The sequence below is a fragment of the Pelodiscus sinensis genome, chromosome 12 (genome assembly GCF_052426305.1).
Source record: "Pelodiscus sinensis isolate ZL-2025 chromosome 12, ASM5242630v1, whole genome shotgun sequence".
Taxonomy (NCBI): Eukaryota; Metazoa; Chordata; order Testudines; family Trionychidae; genus Pelodiscus; species Pelodiscus sinensis.
The window spans coordinates 753,297-777,163 of NC_143063.1; the positions used below are offsets into that span (position 1 = coordinate 753,297).

Here is a 23,867-nt window from a genome sequence, read left to right on the forward strand (position 1 = left end):
TCATTCTGTTTGCTTCACTTCCGTGCCGCTCAGCCCCATCTCAGGTCTCGGCAGCACCCCCATGTGCTCAGTGAGTCTTTCTGCCCAGTACACGTCCTGTCTGTCTCCCGCCTGCTGCAGGGCTACATTGAGTCAGAAAAAGAGCAGGTGCTGAAGGTCTATTACCTGCCTGGAGTGCCTGAGGTCTTCCAGCAGACCTTCCAGATACAGGTAGCCCATCTGGAGCCAGAGAGCATCACCTTGAAAGGCGAGGGAGCCTTCCCCAGGATTTGCCTGGATCTGCCCAGAAACAAGAACGGTATGAACACCCTGCCCAGTCCCCCCTCTTCCTTCCAGGGCCAGACTCCCCCTGAGGGCTCTCTTCCTGGCCTTGCGTCCATATGGCACCATCCCAGCTTCCTCCACAGAACACTGTCTTTTGGCTCAGGAGATTGGTAACAAAACCACTGCTCTTAGTGTGTGGAGTATTGGCCATGGCAGCCAGTTGGGGGGAGGGTGTGGGCTCTGAGCACTGAGAGAGCTGGGGATACAAGAGAGGCCCAGAAAGGGTCCCGATGGGCAAGAAGTTATGAGGTGGGGGGGAGGGGAATAAGACACTGGCCTCGAGGAGGAAAATGAACGGGCCAGTGGAGGGATTCGGAGAGGGAGACACATGCTCTGCATGTGTGAAGGGAGGTCCTTTTCATGTCCGAACTTGGGATGTGTGCAAGGAGAGAGAAGGAGACTTGGGATAGTCACGGCAGAAGAAGACCCCAGGCTGTGGAGAAGGCTGCAGAGGGAAGGAGACGTTTGATAGATGCTGAAGAGGAAAGGCCAAAGGGATTTACGAATAACCTGGATGATGTTGGGAGAGGGGGCCAGGACATTGCACTTGCTTGCCTCAGGGACAGGAAAGACAGTGGAGCAAGGGAATGAGCATGCAAGGAAAGGAAAGGGATCGGTCTGGGTCATACTTAGCTTGAGCTGGAGGCAGGACAGTGAGGTTGAGAGGCAGTGACGGTTCTGCAAACACATGGTGTCAGAAGGGCAGATCTGGGGGGAATCCGCATGGGGAGAAGCCGTGGGGGCAGATGGATAAGGGGAGGGGGACAGAGCAGATGGGGGAAGAGCTCTTGCCAGTTATATCTGTTTTGATTGTGAAGGAGCCAGCAAGAGCCTGGATTGGAAGGGAGGAGGATGGAAGCGGGGGAGATGTTTTGAGAAGGAAGTCCGAGGTAGAGCAGAGATCAGAAGGGCTGGACTTCATTGAGGGAGAGCAGACCTGATGGCCGAGCTGCAGGAAGAGAGCGCTAATCTGTAGGGAAGGAAGTTCCTGCATTTTCCTCTCTGGGTCTGAGAGGTGGCAAGCCACGGCACGGTTCAGTGAGGGTTCCTGGGTGTCACGGGGTGGAAAGTGGCTATAATCTGTGCTTATTTGCTGACCACCCATTGGCTCCTCTTTCAGGAAATGAAAGGTATGAGAATATCTTCAAGGAGGCAAAACAAAAAATGGAGGCTGAAACGCAGCAAGATGATGCACTTGGCCACCCAGATACAATGGCTGCAGAGCCAGCCCTGGACCTTTCTGCCACCACGGTAAGAAAGGCTGCTGTTTCCTTGAAGAGCAGGCCAGCTTCCTGCTGCCCTGGCCACCCCTCTCTGCAGCCACCCTTGTTCTGGCCTGTCCTGGCTCTTAATGCCGCCATCCTCATGGGGTGACTGACATTATATCCCCTTTTTGCCACTGGAGCTGCATCCTTGGTAGGCTATCCACCACTAGCAGCCTGCCATGGGGAGCGAACTTGCAGTTGTAGCTACCCCAGTTGTGTAACCCACACACCTGCTAGGTGGGGTTTACTGTCCTGCCTAGTGGCACTCAGACCACTTACAGTGAGAGTAAATGAGTTTGCTCTACAGCCTGAGCTGGGAGGCAGCTGGCTTGTAGCTCAAGCGGGATAGGCTCATGCACTGACCTCCCACGGTCCCAGGTTCAGTTCTGCCTGCTGGCGTTACAGTTGCATTCGACAATTCTTTTCAGAAAATGTAACAATTTCAACGATCCTGCAGTCCTTACCGGCCATTGACTTCCAGTAGGACTAACTGTGCAAGGAAACCAGGCAGGCCTGAGCCCAAAGAAATGCACAGCCAAGAGGGGAACAAGACAAAGGCATGACACTGTGCCTGGTCACAGCAGCTAATGGTCATCTAAGTGCCCGCTGCACTAGCATGCTGGAACCAAACTTATGCAAGCAAGTGCTGTATGACTGATCTGTGCTAGTCTGAGTGTATTGTCCTCCATTGCTTCTTTCTCCTGTGTAACACGCTGGTTATCTGTGGTGCTTGTGTCGCTGTTTTGTGATGGTCATTTATCTGGTGGCGGATGTGGAGAGGGCTATGTGTCTTACTCAGACCCATTGTTTCTAGGGTTACTTGATTGTAGAGAACTGAACTGTTTGAGTCTCCAGTCTAGTCTGTACCGTGGTCTTGTTTGCTTATGTTCTTATCATCCCATGTTGTGACTTCCACCTGTGGCCTGCGATTTGTTTCCTCTCTCATCCTCGTTCCAATGGCTTATGTGACATTACAAATCACTGTGTGGGACTTTCTATGCTCACAGATGCCCTCTTGTAAGCAGCTCAGTTGATTCCCTCAGGTCTCTGTGATGATAGTCAGTTGAATTCTTGATTGTATGCTTATTCCCGGATCTCTCTGTTTTAATGCACTGCAGTCCATATTCTCTACAGGTTCATGCCAATGGGAAAGAACCTTTACAATTGTGTCCTGGGTGGGAAAACCTAAATATAATTGCATTGCATTTTGTCACACCACACCGTAAATCTGTACTCCCCCCATTAGCTGCATGAGACAGACAGGCGTTCTCCCTTCCACCGGCAGATTTCTTATAGTTCAGCCCGGAGCAGTATTGGGAGGCCCCCCATCGTAAGGGCTGGTTGCATTTGTCTTTAGAAGTGACCATTTAGTGCACTCCAGTCCTCGGGTGCTCGGGATGTTGAAAGTTTCCTGGCTTGTCTGCTAACTAGCCTATATGTTTGCCTGGGTTGTGACTAGCCCAACTGAAAACCAGGTAGTTCACGAGGTTGATCTCCAGGGAAGGTGGCTTGCTGTCACTCTGCAGCCAGATCAACACTTACAAATCCAACAGCCTCACTGCGGGGGTGGGGCAAGCGCTGGAGTTAAGCTGACTTCTAACCCCTGGTGTGGCATAGCTGACCAGCTACTCTCTTTGCTTTCCCCAGTCTGATATGCGGCTGCAGATGGAAGTGGAGCGACTGCTCATACAGGAACATGCCTTGGAACAGCAGCAAGCTATTGCCTCTGATCTCATGGAAGATTTCCCCCCCAGCCAGCGTGCGCGCCGAAAACTAGCCAAGTTAGTGGTGGCCTGGTGCTTACACCTACAGAGCCCCAGGGGAATAGCTGTGCACCAGCTATGGGATGCTGCGAGCTGCTGAGTGTCCTCCGTTCCCACTGTCATTTCTGGAACCTGGGGGTGTTCACACCTCACAGGATCAGTGCCAGCGCTGGGAGTTCAGAACCAGTTCTAATCGACTCTGGGACACCCCTCTGCAGCTGTGGGTTGGAATGTACAGCGTTCCTTGCCAACAATTTGACAATTCCATCGCTGATCAGGAGTGTCTTCCTGGTGCTGTGGGGCTGGTTTGTCTCCAGCTCTCAGCCCAGCAAGGTCACACACATTTGTCAAAGTCAAATTGTCTTTTGCCAGGTTAAGACGTCATCACTGGCAACAGCCAGAAACCATCAAGGCCGTTCAGGCTGGGTAATAACCATTGCTCCTGATGGGCAGAAAGCTGCACATGATAGGCTATCCAGACTGGGCATAGCAGCAGGGAAATGACCCACTCCTGGGACTAGGGAATTTCGCAGTGGACAAGACTTAGCTCAAGGCTCAAAGCTCGTGTGTGGAATCACAGGGGTGCACAGACCAAGAAGCTACCTCCTTACCCTTCCTTGAAATACATCCTGTCCCCTGCCCAGAACATGCTTGTGTTTCTGTCCCATTGCCTTCCCCTTCATGGAAGCGTGTGCGAAAGGTTATTGGTGTGCCTACATGCTCTCTCTAGCATTGCGATGCCTCCCTGACTTGCAGTCCTAACACCAACGAGGAATGGGCAGGCTTTGGAAGCTCCTCACCTCCTATCTAGAGGGGCTGAATGTGGCTTCCTAAGGGGATTGGCATGGGTGAAACCTGATTACAGTGCAGAGAAACTTCCCTGAAGTGTTCTGAAGCACTCTTGGCTGCCCAGGATCATAAACGTCACCGTCCCGCCCCCCCTTCGCCTTCCGCTGTGGTGCTCAGCTAGCGTCTGTGCCACTCAGCCAGGCCGCCGGATGGGAGCAAGTGGTGCAAGCGGCCGTTTGGGCTCCGCGCTCCCCATGCAGCACGGAGCCCAAACCGAGAGAGAGATGGAGAGAAGACCAACATGGAGGAGAGACCTGAAAATCCCGTCTTATGATGGGCTAATTGACTAGTTACTTTAAGGTACACTAGGGAACTGTTAGTGTGTGGCAGCAGTCTTTCCATGGACCAGTTAGCTTGCAGCATGTTGGTGTGTTTTAGAAATCACGCATTGCCGGCCATGTAGACAAGCCATTAATGGCACATCCTGGGGATTTAGGCCTGGGGCAAGCAGCCAGGGCTGAATTTTCAAAGCAGCAAATGATGATGCAACCATGGGACTTGCTCCTGGCTTTGAACATGCAGCCCAGCTGAGCAGGAGGCTGTCATTGAAACTGAGCTTTCATTAATCCTTTCAGAGTTCAGCTGCCGGAATACATCTTGGATTTTGGCTGCATCATTCTCGGGAACGTCCAAACGCACATTGTCAAAATCACCAACACCGGCCACTTCCCTGTGTCCTTCCATGCAGACAAACGGGCCTTGCGCAATACAGGTAATGGGGGAAGAGACTCTTCTGTGGGCATTAAATAAATGGCAGCAGGGATCAAAGGTTGGAATAAACCATCTCAGGCTGATATAATAGTTCAAATCTTGTTGAATGTGCAGATGTACTATGGGAAATCTCATCTCTTCCCATCAGGACTTGCATTTCTTCCCCTTTCCTCCACTCAGTAACCCTCTCCCTACCTGCCGCTCTGCCAGCTGTCTGTTTGCCAACTCTAGCTTCAGCTGGAGGGACAGAGAACCAGGTTTTTCTTCATCCCTCCACCCCAGTGTAAGGCAGCTCTCAGCTGATGGGGAAACAGCATGCCCAGCTCCTAGCCAGTGCCCCATTGCTGGGGCGACGCTGGAGGGTCTCTGTGCTTCTTTATTCTCAGCTGGCTGATGATCTTCAGGGGTTAGATGAGGCTGCACTCAGCACTTTCTTTCCCCCCATTGCTGGACTCAGTCTGGTCGCCCTCTGCCGGATACCTTGGAATACAGTTTTGCAGCATGGGAGCGCACAGACACATCCCATTCCAGGTGGACCTGAGCATAGAGCTTGTTTTGTCATTAAACTTGGGTGTTAGACTCACATGCAGGGCTCTGATCACGATGTTCTGTGTTTGCACAGTGAGGCCCTGATCTGTCACTAGGGGCCTTCAGTGCTCTGACGCTACCACCAGTAAATAATAACCCTTCTTTGTAACAGCAGTGAAATGTCTGGGCATTTGTTTTCAACATTTTGCTTTAAAATTACAGGAGAACCCATTTCTTAGCCAAGTCCTGTTAGAAAGCAGGGATTCTGCTGGGAGAAAGGACTTTAAAGCCACCTCTGGGGTGTCTGGTAGGGAGCTGCTGCTTGGGAACCTCTGCAACAGATTCAGAATACGCAGGATTTCAGCAGCTGCATGCTGAAGAGCAAAGTGTGCTTGTCCCTCCACTAAGGGATGTTGGCACAGGCAGACCAGAGGGGTTTCTCCTGGGCTCCGTTATTGTGGGCTGGGGTTTCCGGTGCTCTGCTGGTTGAATAGTGAGGTATTCTGCTGCCCACTGCCTTTGTGTAAATAAGCTCTTTGCATTAACAGGGATCACTCATATAAATCCCCACCCATGAGAAACTCAGCACACTAGCCAGAATGTATGCAAGTGTTCACACGAGCTCAGCTTTGCTGTTTTATAGTGTGCGTGTGCATACGCACGCCCCTTCCCTCTGCTAAGTAGAATCAGAGCTACTGTGCTGTGTCATAGGCCCCATATTGCTTTCAGCCAGCGGATATTCTCCTTTCCTCCGGTACCTATGCTTTTGGAGCAGAGGGATCTGCTTTCTGTCATTCTGGAGGGCTGTTATCGTCACAGCTGCGTGGTGCAGTTACACTATCACTCATATGATAGTGGCACAAAAACACTATCTGCAGACCTAAGGTTCCAAGTGGTTTTGTTATCCTTTGTTCAAGGTTTCAGAATAGAACTGGACCGCGTGAAGAACCTGCCTTACTGTGAGACAGAAACGTTTGGAGTGTGGTTTGATCCGCGCAGTGCCAACTTGCCCGTGGGAGATGTGGCAGTGCTTCTGCCCATAAAGGTGTGAGCTATTCTCTAACCCTGTAGGGTAAAGGGTTGAGTCTCTCTGAGCCCGGCTTCTCCAGCTGTTGCGGATCAAGTATGCAGTTAGTTCTTCCCCAGACTTCTCACCAGAGTGCTGTCTTGTGTACCGCAGGTTGTGGCTGGCCCAACATTTCATGTCTGTTTTTGTGCCACGGTAACCATGCCTTCGCTCTGCTCCTCCACCAACAAGCTGGAGTTCTCCTCCGTCCAGTGTGGGCAATGCCAGGTGGAGACCATCCAGTTCCACAATCAGCTGCAGGTGGCTTGCGAATGGCGCACTACCAGTAACGAGCAGATCAAAAAGGTAAAGGTACAGCAGTGACATCCCTCCCTGTGCTGCCACTCCTTTTTGTGCCTCCAGCCTCACTTCTACAACCCTTATTGTCCACTGCTTACCTCAGTAGTGATTCCATGCGTAAGTGTTGCAGAAAAACATCGCCTGATTTTAATCCTCCAGCCATAAAGTCAGCTTACTAGACCTTAGAGATACTGTAAGACCCAACAGGCAATCAGCTAATGACATTTGCTGAGCAGATACATTTGAGCTGCTAACATCAAAGGTGTGAACCAAGTGGGAACTCTTTTCTAAGAGCATCATGGAATAGCCCTTTCTGTGCTTGATTCCTGAGTCCCATGCATCTCTCCTCAGACCAGGAGAAGCAGGAAGCACAAGGCTTCCAAGGGGATTGTGGGAAAAGGAAATGTCTTATGATCCTCTGTAGCACCTGTCAGCATTGATGAGCGCTGATGAAAATCTCATGCAGCCCTCTTCTGCCATAGCTGATCCCTGCATTTAAGGGACTTTGAGAGAGAACATAAGAACAGTCAGACTGGGTCAGAACAAAGGTCCATCTAGCCCAGTGTCCTGTCTGCTGACAGTGACCAATGCCAGGTGCCCCAGAGGCTATGAACGGAGCAGGGAACCATCAAGTGATCCTTCCCCCGTCGCCCATTCCCAGCTTCTGACAAACAGAGGCTAGAGACACCATTCCTGCCCAGCCCGGCTAATAGCCACTGATGGACCTAATTTCAATGAAATTATCGAGTTCTTTTTTGAATCCTGTTATAGTCTTCGCCTTTACAACACCCTCTGGCAAGGAGTTCCATTGGTCGACTGTGTGTTGTGTAAAGGAATACTTTCTTTGTTTGTTTGAAACCTGCTACCTGTTAATTTCATTTGGTGACCCCTAGTTCTTGTGTTATGGAAGGAGTAAATAACACTTCCTTATTTACTTTCTCCATACCCGTCATGATTTTAGAAACCCATATCATATCCCCCTTAGTCATCTCTTTTTGAAGCTGAAAAGTACCAGTCTGATTAACCTTTCCTATAGAAGTTGTTCCCAACGGCTGTTCTGAACCTTTTCCAACTCCTGTATTAGGGGAGAAAAGAGGAAGAATTGCCCAGCTGGAGATGTGGGAGGAGGTGGGGAAAGGCCTGTTCTGAGCATCCCCTTGTCTGTTTTGAAATTCCCACCCATGCTGTTAATTTTTTGTAATGAGCATCAAAAGTAAAATGCTGTAGCTACTGGCTTTAGGAGCTGGATAACTGGAACTGGCTGTGATTGCCTGGAACTTGCCACCTGATTAGCACCCGTGTCCCCTGGCATTCTCCTTCCATCATTTCTCATCCCCAGCCTGACCTATTACATACTTCTCTGTTTCTCATTGACTATGGAAACACACCTCTGCTTTGGACTGCTACTTGGCTGATCCTTGCTGTGTGAAGGCCGTGGCTGTAGCAGTGTTTTGGGGTCTAAGCTAATTGTCTGGGTTTGGGTAATCAGGTGGATAAACACTTGCCAGCCAGCCTGCGGCGGAAGCTGCGTCAGGAATTAAAATTGAAGCCCTGTATCTTTGAGATGATCCCTGCCTGTGGAATTCTGGCCCCAGGGGAGCGCATGAATGTGCAGGTGAAGTTTGCGCCAGCAGAAGAGGTGAGATTGCCAAGTGATTCTCACAGAAGGGGGAGGTGGGGTGTTGGAAAAACACAGGTCTGGGTGACGACTTTTAGTTCTGTCCCTGCCGCTGCATTGCTCTGTGATTATGAGCAATGAACTTTTTGGAGCCTCGGTTCCATCTTTCATGCTAGAGATCTACAGTGAACTGTGCTAGCAGAGTGTGAAGTATTACTGTCCCATTCCTACTATTGCTCTGTGACTCCCTTTCTGTGGCTTCTACGGCTGCCCCTCACTCCAGGAGCAACTTTCCACCCTTAACAGCGCAGCTTTCCTGAGTGTGGCCATCAAACCCTGCCTCCCCTTCAAGGGGGAGACTCCGTGGGCCATCCAGCCCAGTAGCCTGTCTCTGGCATGGCCATGGCCAGATGCTTCATTGGAAGGTATAAGAGCCCCAGTGGGCAAAGCAGGCTGATCAGCCCCACGTATGTCTCACCCTGCTCTCCGGCGGCACTGCCAGGCATTATGCTCAGGGAGCCTGACCCTGTGAGCACTTGCCGTGCTGTGAAGGCCATTTCCCCACCAGTTTTGTGTGGTATATTCACTGAGGACAAGGATGAAATCACCCAAAGCATCATCTAGCTGTTGTCTGCTACCCACGTACAGTGCTGGGTCTGGAAGCACCCTGAGCCTGAATGCAAATACATTGAGCGAAAGGCCAGATTCACCAGCCATGTGAGCAATTGGGTGCAGCTTCATAGTCCCTCAGGGCCTGGATGTCGCATAGACCGATGGGGACTCGTGTGCTTCTGTAGAGCAAGGAGCATAGGGAATCTCCGGGGTTTCTCTCTCTCTTCCCAGCGGTTCTACAGCAGTTCTCTGATGGTGCACATCTCCCAGAGCAGTGACCGGCTGCTGTTGCTTGTCTCTGGATCTGGTCTGGAGCCACGCCTGGAGTTCATGCCCTCAGTGCTGGAGCTGGGGCCCCTGCTGCCATATGGCATGGGAGATGAGGCAGAGGTTGTGGTGAAGAACCCATGCAAGTTCCCCATCGAGTTCTACTCTGTGGAGTTTGACCAGCAGTATCTGACTGAGGAGAAGGTGAGTGGAGAGGGAGTCTTGGCCCCCCCCCTTGTCAGCTAAAACCTCGGAATGCTTCCGAATTCCTCAAGTTCCAATTCTTTAGTAAGCGGAACCAGGCAATAGAGGCAAACCACGCAGGAGAGCCTGAAGGCACAGCCGCTGTGGCACTGGCATTGAGCGGTAGTGCTGTTACATCTCCCATGGGCCATTCCTTTGTCCAGCAAATCCCTCCCTCAGTCTGCCGTTCCAGGGAAATGCCCTCTTCCCTCCGCTGCTGCTCTGACACCAGCACCTCTTGGCAGGGCAGTTTGGAGAGGGTGAGAGACCTTCCACAGTGAGTTACTGGCCTCGCACCAGGGGTTAAGCCTCAAGAGAGTGGTGTAACAGGGCCTCGCACCAGGGGTTAAGCCTCAAGAGAGTGGTGTAACAGGGCCTCGCACCAGGGGTTAAGCCTCAAGAGAGTGGTGTAACAGGGGTCCCGCTTCCCGATCCAGCCATAGCTGGCCAGCACCTCACATTACTCTGTAGCTGCATTGATGGGCTACAGAGGGGTATGTGGTCTGCTCAGCTCACTTGAGGAGAAGTCTCCACAATACGTGGCCTTTGAGAGAGAGGAGAAGGAAGGGAGGGTTTGTGAGGCTCCATAAGGGAGGGGGAGCGGATTCCTGGAAGCCTGTCCTATGCCTTTGGTATCTTTTCTTTTTGGCCTCAGATTTTGCGGATGGTGAAGGGCTATGATTCCCACAACACCCTGCTGCTGCCCCCTCGCATTCCAGGTGAGAAGCTGCCCCCAGAGCTGCTGGAATATTACAAGGAACAGAAGAGGATTCCAGATGAGCAAGCTAAGGCCAAAATGATGGAGGCAATAATCCAAGAAACCGGTGAGGACTCTGAGCAGAGGGAGCTTGTGCTAGACTTTTAAGGAAGAGAACTGTCCCGCTTTGAGCTAAACTGCATCTAGGGTTTTCCCCCAAGCTAAACGTAAGTGCATTTGCTCATAGGAGGGCCCAGGATCGGCATGGAAATTCTGCGTTTGCCGGCCTTCCATAGCAGGCGTTGTGTGCAGCCACCAGCAGTCCCCAAACTGAGCACTGTGCATACTGGTCCCAGGTCCACTCTGACTTGCAGTGGGGAATCTCCATGGACTCTGATGTGTCATTTCTGACTTACGTGCGATGAGAGGAGACTTAGGCCCCATCTGCTCAGTGTAAATCAGGAGTGTTGCCACCGATGTCACCTCCCCTTTGTACTCACGTCCTGGGCTGAGGGCAGAATCCAGCCTTTTAGACTCCTGTCACTGAAGACCCCAGTGTGTCATGCGGGATTCTTGTCATACCCGCCTCGCCCTAGCTCTTCCCACCCACTGCTACCTTGAATAGATTCATCTGTTGGACAGCCAGGAGGAGTCATTGTGATCATCTTGTCTGGCCCCCCGTACAAACCCGGCCAGAGGACGGGTCGGATACAATACATTGCCCAACAGAGACTTACTTAAGCCATGTGCAGTTACAGGTTGTGAGTCACAACGTGCTGCAAGTGCATGAGAGACAGAGGCCAGCATTAGCCATCTAGTGCACATATTTCCCCATTATGTACACCTCCTTAAGAGCTCTGCATTTCTATTCCACTAGTGTCTGATAGCTCTAGGTGCAGCAAATTCCTCTTGTCCGATCAACAGGAATTAGTTATAAACACAGAAATGGCTGATAAATACTGCCAGACTTCTGCAAACGCGCTCTCTCTCTCTCTCTCTCTCTCTCTCTCTCTCTCTCTCTCATATATAATGTATAAATAAAATCTGGCTGCTCTTTTACTTGCTGATTTGCTCTATATGTTCGGACAGTGAAGCTTTCTAGGCAATGAATCAAACTGCAACATGTACAAAAAGTAGAGCTAGGTAGTTGAAAAAGCTTGGAGTGGATGTTTGCAAGTGAAAGCCCTGATTTGATTTTCTGTTACTGCTGGATTGTATTATTTGTTACTTGTGAATACTTGGAGAACTGATGGGTAAGAATGGAAATGTCACAGACCTATGGCTTGGTCTACACTACAGAGTTAGGTTGACAAAATGTAGTCATGTCAACCTAACTATGTCTGCAAACACACTACAGCCTTGCCCTCTCCGATGCGGTGACCTGCTGCACCGACTTTGTAACTCCACCCACTGTTGGCTGTCATTCTTGTCAATTTCACAGCTCCAGGCCAGAGCATGAAATTAACATGGGGGGTTCCAGCTAGATTCTAGCTGCCCCAGAGCTCCCTGCCAGGCTGCACTCATGCTCCAAGCTGGGCTGTGCCCACCATGCTCCCTGTTCAGAGTGGGGCTGCACCCCATGGAGAGCCTAGTTGCACCACGTTTCCCCACTCCTTTCCAGGAGCCCAGGGGCTGCTCCCCCAAGCTCTCTGCTCCCTGCCCTCCCAAGTACGGATCCAACAGCTCTTGGGCTGCTGGGCTGCCAGGGACAGCTGTGCACAGAGCCCAGAGCTAAGGCCCTCAGCACCCTAACGCACACACACGCTGCTCCTCTTAAGTGGGTGGAGGCACTTCTGATGAGGATTGCACCACCAACAGACAGGTGAATGGCAGAGTGGACGTTAACTACAGGCAGTCCCTGGGTTACGTGGATCCAGCTTATGTCGGATCCCTACTTACGAACGGGGCTTTTCTCGCCACGGAGGACGCGGGCGGCGGGACCACCAAGACGTGCCGCGGTCCCGCCACCCCTGTCCTCTGCGGCGAGAAAAGCTTGGTCTGCTGGGAGGGGGCGGAGAGCAGCTAGTGCGCTCCCCCTCCGCCCCCGAGCAAACCAGGCTTTTCTCGCCGCTGGTGCGGCACTACTGGACCAACCCAGCAGCACCCCAGCTGCTCTACCCCAGGTGTCCCCAAGTCAGCCACTGCTGAAACTGACCAGCGGCTAACTACAGGAAGCCCGAGGCAGAGCTGCTCTGCCCCGGGCTTCCTGGAATCAGCCGCTGATCAGTTTCAGCAGCAGCTGACTTGGGGACACCTGGGGTAGAGCAGCTGGGGTGCTGCCGGGTTGGTCCCCGCAGCGCCAAGGTGCAGCGCTGCGGGACCAACCCAGCAGCACCCCAGATGCTCTGCCCCAGGCGTCCTCAAGAGCAGCTGGGGTGCTGACGGGTTGGTCCTGCCGCGCCAAGGGTTGACACTACCAGACCAACCCAGCAGCACTCCAGCTGCTCTGCCCCAGGCGTGTCCGATTCAGCCGCTGCTGGTCAGTTTCAACAGCGGCTGAATCTGGACGCCTGGGACAGAGCATCTGGGGTGCTGCTGGGTTGGTCCCTGCAGCGCTGCACCTCAGCGTTGCGGGGACCAACCTGGCAGCACCCCAGCTGCTCTACCCCAGGTGTCCCCAAGTCAGCTGCTGCTGAAACTGATCAGTGGCTGATTCCAGGAAGCCCGGGGCAGAGCAGCTCTGCCTCGGGCTTCTTGTAGTTAGCTGCTGGTCAGTTTCAGCAGCAGCTGAATCGGGGACACCTGGGGTACAATATGTACCAGTTCTGACTTACATACAAATTCAACTTAAGAACAAACCTACAGTCCCTATCTTGTACGTAACCCGGGGACTGCCTGTACTGCAGTAATTACAGCAAATAGCTATAACGTTAGGTTGACTTTGTTTTATGTGTAGACACGCCCAATGAACATCTGACCAAATTCCTAGCTGCAAAGGCTGTTCTTTGCGTGCATTGTGTTCTAGCTGTTCCCCATCTGTGAAAGGTTTTCATCCGATACTGAGAGCAGAAATCATGTTCTGTGATTGACCAGTCACACACCAAGAAAAGTACCTACTCAGAGAGCTGTTTGCCGAAACCCCATAGGCTGCATGAGGAGCAATTCCCCCAGGCGCAATGGGCCGCTTGTGGCGTAGACATTGCCTGAACCTAGCGTACACAGAGAGGCAATAACAGATGTGAAATGGTGACTAGCCAAGGACCACCTTGTCTTCCTGTTCTCACTCTCTGTTCCCCTCCCTTCTCCTCTTCCCTCTCCTTCCCCCCACGTAGATGAAGAAGAGACCCTGTCCCTCTCCGAGCACAGAGTGAAGCGAAACCCTTCCGGCTCCACCTGTACCAGCATCTTCCCCTCCTTCTCGGTTTTTGAGGAAAGCCGTTCTCACAAGGTGGAGTCTATACTTAAGCAGGAGGAGGAGGAGGAGGAGGAAGGACATGGGCCAGGTAACCACTCCCTGCTCTCCATCCATTATGGTGGGAATTTTGCAAATAGGGGGCTAGTGCAGTCCCTTAATCATTCCACTGCAGACTTGGCCTCCCAAGCCTGCTCACATCCGTCATGTCTGGAAAGTCACCACACCTCAGCTCCTCTCTGCACCTCAAGCCCATGATGCTGGGCTAGAGGGCCATGGGGGTGATGGCCAGCGGACTGGTGGGGCGGTGGGTTTACTGGCCCCAGCGGGGCTGACTCTACCTTGCCCCTCTAAGCTCCACTGTGCACAGACACAGGAGGAGCCCTGGGGAGCTGCCTTCCCCCAGCCCACAGCACCCACACGCATTCTGCAGCACGGCTGTGCAGGCAGAGCAGCGTTTGTTTCTCTACTTGCACAAAATGAGCAGCCTCTCAGCTCTGCAGGTCTGCAGCCATGTGACATCGCCTGGGCCCCCCGAACCTTCCATTGCCCCAGGAAGTGACCTGTCTGGCACTTGTGTGGACATGGAACCGCCTGCCACGTTAGCGGCTACACGCTGCCACGCAGGTGGGGCCGGCAGCAAGTGTGTGGAGTCGATAAGCCCAGGCTCATTGGTCAGTCGTGCAGTCGACTGCACCTCGACATCCCTACCTTTGCCTCCTGGTGAACTCCCTGTCTCCTTGCAGTGTGCGTTGCCTCTGCCCTGCCCCAGGCCCTTGCTGACCAGGAAGGTCCCTGCTGGGCCATGGCACCATCTGGCTTCAGTAACGTGCTCAGCTTGGACACCTGCCGACTGAGACCCCCAGGACCTGAGTGTGGGTCTCAGGCATGGCAGTGCAAGGACAGCTCTGTCACCGCCGTGCATGTGGCAGCTGCTGGCAGTGCCGCAAGCCGAGCTGCACGGTACTCGGGGCGTTGTACGGAAGTAAACGGTGGTTTGCAAACACTGCATAGGAGGCCATGAGAATAATCTTCCTGGGTAGCGTTTGCTTACCCGTTTGACTGAACAGCACGGAAACCAGTGAAGAAGAGGAAAGCATCTCTGGGCTGGAGACTGGAGAGGACTCCTGCAGTTGGAATCTAGAGCAGATCATTGGTTTGGTTCACACATTCAATCCCCAGTGCTAGGCCTGCATGAAATGTCTGTTGGTGTGTTCCTGGTGCTTCTATTTAAGAACATCAGAACGGCGGGACTGGGTCAGACCAAAGGTCCATCTAGCCCAGTATCCTGTCTGCCGACAGTGGCCAGCACCAGGTGCCCCGGAGAGGGTGGACCGAAGACAATGATCAAGCGATTTGTCTCCTGCCATCCCTCTCCAGCCTCTGACAAACAGAGGCCAAGGACACCATTTTATCCCCTGGCTATCACCATTTGATACCCCCGGGACCGAACGCCAGCTGCTGCCAGGCAGCCCGTGCGATGTCATGTCCTGTGGTGCTGCTGGTAGTGGATGTGCTGGGCAGTGAAAAGCGGGCAGAACCACTGGAGTGTGTGTGGCAGACAGACTGGCGGTTTGTTACCTGCTGTGTCTCCCTGCTCGCTCACTTGCAGCAGTGAGACGATGAGCTGAGAGAACACCAGGCGCTGCCCCCAGAGCTGTGGCCCCTAGTGTGATGCTGTTTGTGTCTTGTTGTCCCCACTCGGCCAGTGGCCTTTTCCTGAGGACTTTGTGTGCGTTGTCAGGGAAGGGGGCAGGCTCTTTGAGACACTGGAAGTCCCCTGACCCTTGTCTCTCTGTGGCAGAGGATCAGCGGCGCATTGACAGCAGCTGCAGAGAGGCTGTTGGAGAACTAGATGACAACCCTGTTTCCAGAGCCATCGCTCGTCACCTCGGTATCGATAACACTCCACAAGGTCGTGCAGCCAAGAACCGCAGAGGCATTGTCATCCTAATCCATGGCGCCCCCCTCACAGGTGCAGAAGGGTTGCGGGGTGGGGAGAGTGATCGCAGCTGCTACGGCAGTGACAGATTCTTTCCGATCATCCTCCCCACGTGGCCCGGAGGTGGGGAGGCTACTGAGAGCCAAAATGGTGGCAGCTGGGCTGGCGATGGGGCAAATAAAAGTGCCGCTCTGAGATGGGAAGCTGGTCCTGGATCTCCTCTGTGACCCCTTTCTGAGATGAGCTAGCTGTGGTTACACCAGAGCATGTGGGAGGAGAATCTCTTGTGGCAAGGAAGCTTCCAAGCATGGCAGTAATTTGTGCTAGACGGCCTCTGGAAGGGCACTGGCACAACCTGCCTCCCTAGTGTCACAAGCCCAGGGCCTGTGGCCTGGCCCTGCGGAGGGAGTCACTTCTGTTTGGCCACAGTGGAGCAGACACGGCAGGTGGAGGGAGCTGGAGAGGGTTATGTTTGAGGGAACTTTTCATTTTCCTTTCCACAAACAAACCCTCCTTACCCCAGTTTGTATCAGGCTCAGGTTTGTGAGAACAAACTACGTCCCGTCTAGCAGGGAAAGCCATCGGGGAGAGGTGTAAGGTAGGGATCTGGCGTTCCATGGCTGTGCAACACGGGTCCCTCACACATGCAGCATGGGGAAGGCTGAAGAGCCGCGCTGGGCCACCGAGGCTAAGTGAGTGGATGCACGAGTGGCCTCCTCCGTCGCTGTGGGCTCAAGACTATTGGAACCAAGATGGTCTCCAGGGACAGGGAGTTTTGCTAATTGTACTTGCCTCCTGGGAATTTGCAGGTGTGCCGATGGAACCGTAGCAGCGCTGCGATTGGCAGCAGAGGGAGCACATGGCTGCCCCTGCCGACGCTGTGTGCAGTATGCACGCACTACCCGTCATGTGCCCTGCTTTGTGTGTGCCACTAGCAATACCAGTAGGAAAACACCAGCAGAAATGGCGAACCCCCGGCATGGGCAACAGTAAAGACAATGGCTTGCAGTTCACACAGAGACTGCCGATGGGCCGCAGGCAGCCCGCAGGTTGCCCAGCAGTGCTGCAGAGATAAAGCCCCCGCCTGCCTTTGTCTAATGCTCTGGGGACATCCTGTTTCCATCTCCAGAGCCTTGTGTGCACCTTACACCACTACTTCTTCAGGTGCTTGCACGTGTCCATCCCAGGCTGGGGGCTGTGCGCCCCAAGCCGAGAGCTGGAAATTCCTCCCTCCCCAGCAGTATCCTTTGAGTAGGCTCTGGTGCCCCCGGTGCTGAATGCTCATAGTGCTGGTAGAAGGGGCCCTGCTCCTCAGTCCCATGCGATGCTCTTGGAATTCCCCTCTTCCTTGGCAAAGCAGTCCAGTGGTTTTCTCTTGATCTCACATGGTCTATCGCACGGCGTACAGCAGATAGCATACAGATCAGTTAGAACAGTTTGGGTGCATTTTAACATAGGGCATGTTTCTGGTTTGGGGGGAAGGTCCTGTCCCCCCCACCCCTCACCCCTAGGAACCAGGGCACATCTCAGTTGCTCGGGTTCAAGGTGTGAGCCACCTGTGGCAAATCTATACAGGGCTGGCCACAACATTTTGGCACCTGAGGCAGGGAGCTCCAATGATGCCCCCCTGCCACCTTTTCTCCTGCCTGCCTGCTATGTCTCTTGTGCCCTCCTTCCTCCAGCACAGCACTCCCCCATCTCTGTGCATCTAGAGCAGAGACAATACACATGCTCCAGCAGCAGACACAATTTTCTGCACTCTGGGTCCTAGTGGGACTCCCCTTCCCCAAGTCTGGCACCTGAGGCGGCCGCCTCAGTTCACCCCATGGTAAGGCCGGCCCTGAATCTATACCCACTACTTACCCAGACTTGAGCTCCGTCAGGTGCCTGAAGGAGGGCCATAGGAGAGACTGCGGCTAACTCTGTTGAGAGTTTAAATCCCACATGCAAAAGGACTGGGCTGCGAGCAAAGGCCTCCTAACGCAGTGGTTCCCAGACGCTGGTCCGTGGTCCAGTGCCGGGCTGTGGCATACTGCCAAGCCACGCCTATGGGACGGGGGGTATACCCCAGGCACATCACCGGTGGCTGCTAGAACTGAAGCCGGCTGCTGTGCGGCGTCTCGGGGCTGGAGTGTATCCCCAGCTTGGCCCCCAGAGCCGCCGCACAGCAACCGGCTTCAGCTCCAGCAGCTGCCACGTGGTGGGCGCTGCAGCAGCTCTGGGGGCTGGGCGTTTATTGTATGCAAATGGAATGTTACCAGGCTGCCAAAAGTTTGTGAATGGGTTTGCCGGCCTGCGTTATGAAAAAGGTTGGGAACCGCTGTCCTAATGGAGGCAGTGCTAAAGCCAGCCTTAACGCTGAGCACATCTGCTTCGATGTGTAGTGCACCTCTGGCCGACCTAGCTCCCGTCGTCTTCGCCGTGCCAAAGAAGCAGGATCACAGACACTATGAAAAGAGCCATTTGCTGGCACTGGAGGGAAGCAAGAAAAGAGAACAGGACAGTGCAAGACCCAGAGCGGGTTGCTGTCTCTCTCTGGCGCCGTGACAACCACCACTGCCAATAGCTGTGCCAGTCCCGCAAAACTCCACAAAGAGCAACACCTCCTCCTGGCACCATGCCAACCTGTGTGCAGATCAGGAGCATCAGCAATTTGTGACCCTGCCATTGTGTCTTTCAAACACTCAAGTCCTCACTAGGCGAATGGCAGCGGTAGCAGTGCCTCTGGGGAAGAGAGGTGTCCGGGGAAGACTGGTTTGAGAGGCTGGTCCCCACAGCAAGTGGAGCCTGACACTGCCCTCATATAATCAGCCTTCTGGAAGCCTGGCCTTCTGCTGAACGTTCAGACGTCAACCCTCACGCCTGCTCAAAGAACAGAGCTCGCCGGGGTAGTTCTCAACGTGATGGTGGCAAAGGCCGTTCTCCTGGAAGACTGTTTCTGGTCAGTCTCGTCACTAATATGCTCCCTCCAGCCGCGTCTGACCACAGCCAGCAGAACGTGCTTAAGGCTGCTAGATTACATGGCTTCCTGCCCAAACACAGTATGACACTCACGGCTGAGACTCAGACCTCCCCAGGTCTGGCTGGACATGGTGTTCCCTTCCAGACATCAGCTGGACAGCGTCCTCGCGGTGCCGCCTCAACTCCCTGGGGGGTGGCTAGTCCACAGGAGTGTCCTTTACCAGGTCCTGACCATCCGTACATCTGGCCTCCGCAGCCTTGGCACTAGGTTGGAGAGTCCACCTGGGACATCTCATGGCATGGTCTGGCCACATCAGTGTTAGGAAAATCAGAGCCCTGTGCCTAGCTTGTCAGTCATTCCTCCCCCGTCACAAACAAAACCATCTCCATTCTCAGTGTGTCATCCACATCCCTACTCCATTACCTTGCTCGAGAAAGGGGGTTTGCTCATCCCCTTTTTGTCGAGGGGATACTCCTCTGTGGGGATTCTGCATCACTCGTGTGATCCAGCTTCAAGCATCTTAAAACCAGCTCCCAGATCAGCTCCGCTCCGCAGGCCCGTTTCCACTCCCTTGACCTGAAGCTTAAAAGGGACATCTTCCCCAGGTGGGGTCTGGTGGGACCCAGCGGGGAGCAGCTGGGAGCTGGATGATGCCGTGAGAGACTTCCCAAGCCAGTGGGCAACATGGGAGGGGACCTGGCTCCATGCCCTCAGAAGGGGCGAGGCCTCAGGCAGAAGGGAGGGCTGGAGGCTCGCCTCCCCGCGCCACCTGGATCATGCTGCCTGGGGCTCAGTGGGGATTTAAAGAGCCCAGGGCTCCAGCCTCAGCTGTGGCCACGGTAGCACTGTAGCAGAAGTGCCAGGCCCTTTAAATCAAACTGCCCCTCTCCCTCTTTGTTCCCCTTTCCCCATCAGCAGCCCTGGAAAGGTGCTGGGGGCTGGGTTACACCACGTCCCCCTGCTGCTGTTGGAGGGGGGGGCCCCGATCCTTGTTGTTAGTACCTGACCCCCACTAGTCCCCGGGCTGCGTTGCTTGGGGGAGAGGGCTCGGAGGAACACCGTGGAGGGGAGCTTGTCCTGGCTCTGCCCCAGACTAGTGGTGGTGTGGAGGGGGCGGTCCTGAGGCTAGTGCCACATCCTGTGTCCCCCTCAGCAATTCCCGGGGGTTATAAATCCTGCCCCAGGCCGTTGGGAGACTTGCTCGTACGATGCCTGGGTAGAGACGTGCCGCCCACGAATGCCTCCAAAGAGACTGTTTCTCTCCAGGAAAGACAACGGCAGCTGTGGCTTTGGCCAAACACTACGGTGCTGCCTGCCTCTCCATTGACTCTGTGGTGCTGGATGCCCTGTCCGACAAGAGCAGTCCCTCCGGCCTTCGTGCCCGGGAGTTGTGCATCCGGGCTGCCATAGAGCAGGCGCATCGGGAGTCAGAAGAAGCGGGTAAGGGCAGCTGTGCTGCACAGAACTTCTGGGCATGACCTAGCCCCATTTTGATAGTACAGCCTTGCCCTCGGTTAATTTCCTCCCCCTACCAGTGTATTGTCATGGGGACTCTTGGAATCCTCGGGGTGGGCAAAGGACATCTCGTGGGGAGCACCGCAGAGGGCAGAAGCTGGAGCATGAAGCAGTCTTCTCTGCTTTTTACTTCGTTTTGAAGAGCCACAATACTGGACAGTAATGGATTTCAAGCCTTGCAATCAAGAGGTGCAGAGTCCCTAGTGGTGCAAAGTCTAATGTGGCTCTTGCCTGTTAAAATCTCTCTGCCTCTGCTGTTCGTACCTCGGCATTCCAGGACGTTGTGATGTTCTGGATGTATTCCTTTTCTAAGGGGTTGCCCTCATTCACGGATGGGTACAGCCTCTCTGCCTATGCTTCCCGTTATGGTCACCCAGAAACGCTTTCCATGCTCTCTTGCTATTAAGGTTTAAGTCCCCTGCAGTGCCTATTATGATCCAAAATGATTGGTTTGAAAAGACAGTGATTTAATAAGCATGGGGCATGTGGGACATAAACCTCCAGGCCAGTTATACAGTGAGCTACAGAAAAATACAAACTTTTTTTAATTCACATCTTTAAAGGTTTTGTGCACAGAAGTTGCTTCTGCAAACTCTCTAAAAAGATTCCTTCTCCTAGGTCTTGTGCCCTTATCCATGTGGCCTTGTGAGCTGTGTGCACTAGCAAGCTTGGCGTGCAAAGTTTATGCTGTAAGCCCAATAGCGAGATTATCAAAATGTGTCCGGGCTGAGAACTGTATTTTGCCTCACTTAGTTTTCAAAGTTAATTGAAATTGGAGCTGGAACCCCGAGGGGGACTTTTCCCACAGGGTCCTGCAAAAAGGGATCTAGGGGTCAGAGTGGACCACAAGCTAAATGAGTCAACAGAGTGACACTGTTGCAAAAAGGCAAACCAGATTCTGGGAGGCATTAACAGGAGTGCTGCGAGCAAGACACGAGGAGTCGTTCCGCTCTGCTCGGCGCTGATCAGGCCTCAGCTGGAGTGTTGTGTCCATTGCTGGGCACCGCATTGAAAGAAAAATTTGGAGAAGGTCCAAAGAAGAGCAAAAAAAATGGTTAAAAGTCTAGAAAATTTGACCTATGAGGAAAGATTGAAAGGACTGAGTTTATTTAGTTTGGAAAAGAGAAAACTCGGGGACATGACAGCTTTCAAATACCTTAAAAGGGTGTTACAAAGAGGAGGGAGAAAAATGATTCCCCTTAGGCTCTAAGGATAGAAAGTGAAGCGGTGGACTTAAATTGGAGCAGGGGAGGTTTAGGTTGGACATTAGGAAAAATGTCCTGTCCGGGTGGTTAAGCACGGGAATGAATTGCCCAGGGGGGCTGTGGAATCTCCATCCCTGGAGATAGTTAAGAGCAGGTTGGACAGACGCCTGTCAGGGTTGATCTAGATGGTGCTTGGTCCTGCCGTGAGGGCGGGGAACTGGATTTGATGCCCTCCTGAGGTCCCTTCCCGTCCTAGGATTCTGAGTCTGTGGCGATCCCCAGCCGAGGAATGACAGGGAGACCCATTAACAGGAATGATTTTCATGACGGCTTTTGTGCCTAACCATGGTGCAGGGCCATTCGTTTGTGCTCTGCATGGGTGTTCCTCTAACTGCATAGGCTTTTATAATGGCCATCACACAGCACTCTTGTGAGCTTTCCCATGACAGCGACGGAGACGTGGGCAGAATGTGTATTCTGCACAATCAGATATGCCCCCAGTGCTAACAGCCAGCTTGTGCCCAAAGGGCCTAATCCATTCTGGAGCGCCAAGCTCCTGGGGCATGCTTTCCCGTGTGTCTGGGCAGCTCTGCCAACAGGCAAAGGCAAGCTACCAGCAGGTGGGGTGAAGCTGTGTTCATCCCAGGCTTGAATCCAGCCCTGGCAGTGGGAGGAAAGCTAACCGCTGTCACCAGTCTTCTGCAGAATGGCCATGTTTGCCTCTCCTTACTGAGGCTAAGCACCTCTTTTCTCCTGGCAGGTCAGTCATCTGATGGGTCTGCAGGCCAGACAGCTCTGGGCACAAGACTGAGTGTTGAGGCTTTGGCCAAACATACCTCAGAGGGCAGCCAGCATAGCTCCGAGACCAAAACCGGGCAACCGTCCCTCATCTCCAGGGGCTACCGGGGCAGCACTGCGACAGGCCGGGGGAAGTCAGAAGGCCATGTGTTGCAGGCCCAGAAGCAGCAGCAGCACCAATTGGATCAAACTGCACCACAGGTGAATGCAAATTCCCGTCAGTAAATAGGTGGATTTTCCCATCACTCTTCTAACAGCGAGTGAGAAGCAACGACTGGCCACAGTCCAGGACCCCAGGCAGACACACCCTGCATAGGGGGGAGCACCTGCAATTTTGTTAATAAATATGTAAATTGAGATGGAAAAAAAAGAATAGACTGGATCCTGAGGGAGATTCTGGAAACTGGCTTAGCCTGCAGTGGCAAGGGGATTCAGGCACAGCTATGCCTGCATAGCCATGAGCAAAGACCCTTCTTGGAGACTTAGCTTCTCGCTGCAAACGTTCTTTTGCTGAAATAGTTTATGCCAGTTCTCTGGACAAAATAAGGTACATCAGCAAAGGCCCGTTTTAGCCAGTTTCACTTCCTTCCAGTATGAAAAGTTGTAAACTGACCTTATTAAACCAGCTCATGTTTCTAGTGTAGATGCAGCAACAGAGCATTTCAGGTATCCAGTGCAGCCAGGAGGCCGTCTGGGTCCCACTCTCTTGGGGTCAGTATACCATTCTGGGAGCACAGAGCTCCCAAACTCAGCGTGAATAAGCATGTCACTCACCCCCATTCTGTGGAACAGTGCAGCCTCCTGCCACGCTGTGCCCTGCCAAATTTGGAGGGGTGAGCAATTCCATCTCCTCTTTGCTGCCCCAGCGGGTGTATGTTGCCCCCGGTGAGGGAACAGTCATCCCTAACTGGTGTCTGCTTGGCAGGGTGGATTTGATTTAAATCACTAGTTAGGAAGACTCAATTTAATCAGTTATCTACATAATGGTGTGGTAGATCTCTGGACTTCCAGAATACGCTGCTCAGACAGTTCACTTCTGTTTCTATGCCTGTCCCTACCTTCTCACATTTATCTCCAGAATTCTTCTCCTTGTCCAGATCTAATCATTGGTACATTGAACTTTTTGAAACCTTGCACTTTTAGGGAGTGGTAAAGGATTTTCTCTGTGTACACAAATTTGCAAAGGGACAATAGAGTTGAAATCTGTTATTTCTCATTTCTGTATATTATTTCTTTATTTATAAACAGTTTTGCTGTTAACAAGCATGTTCTCTGTGGAGACACAAAACCACAGTTTGAGAACTGCAAAACTAAGCATCTCTGATGGCATCTTCTAGACTGAAGACTGAGTCCCATTGGGTAGATAAGAAGGTGAACTTCCATAATTTATAACAGCCTCTGAAACCCCGTAAGATTGGGTCCCTAATCCATGAGCGATTGGAACGCCTTTACAACATTTTCTTAAACATTACTTGAATATGTGGTCCCATACTATAGAATTAGAATTTATAATCCCTATTCCATGATGAGATATCTTTGAGCTATAATAATGTGTCTTAATTCAAACTCTTTAGAGAGGTTTTTTCTCCAAAAAGCATTTTTCTCTTCAAAAAAATCCCATTGAAATTAAAAAATTCCATTTTTTTTTAAATCATCGATTTTTATCCACCCTGGCTTGTGGGAAGAAAATCCCTCCCTGCCTAAGCTCCCTTGCCATGGCCACAGCCATTCTGGCCCAGCAGCTTCCCCACTCGAAGTGGTCCGCGGGCCAGAAGGCCCTGCTCCACGGGTGTGCTGTCAGGGTCAGAGGGCCCACGGTCCCCAGCATGATTGTTTGTAAGAGCAGGCTG

The 23,867-nt window shown here is 52.9% G+C and overlaps 1 protein-coding gene across 6 annotated transcripts in view; it reads left to right on the plus strand.

Moving 5' to 3' along the window:
* Positions 1-23,867, plus strand: part of HYDIN (HYDIN axonemal central pair apparatus protein) — a 389,432-nt gene that overhangs the window by 262,071 nt on the left and 103,494 nt on the right. For all 6 annotated transcript variants that reach the window (XM_089781371.1, XM_089781372.1, XM_089781370.1 and 3 more), the window contains 13 exons: positions 121-298; positions 1,445-1,575; positions 3,237-3,370; positions 4,777-4,913; positions 6,358-6,485; positions 6,621-6,812; positions 8,296-8,445; positions 9,268-9,507; positions 10,202-10,370; positions 13,516-13,686; positions 15,400-15,570; positions 19,766-19,939; positions 21,980-22,218. In XM_089781371.1, the coding sequence (XP_089637497.1) occupies positions 121-298; positions 1,445-1,575; positions 3,237-3,370; positions 4,777-4,913; positions 6,358-6,485; positions 6,621-6,812; positions 8,296-8,445; positions 9,268-9,507; positions 10,202-10,370; positions 13,516-13,686; positions 15,400-15,570; positions 19,766-19,939; positions 21,980-22,218 (2,214 nt within the window). The remainder of the gene's footprint in view (positions 1-120; positions 299-1,444; positions 1,576-3,236; positions 3,371-4,776; positions 4,914-6,357; positions 6,486-6,620; positions 6,813-8,295; positions 8,446-9,267; positions 9,508-10,201; positions 10,371-13,515; positions 13,687-15,399; positions 15,571-19,765; positions 19,940-21,979; positions 22,219-23,867) is intronic.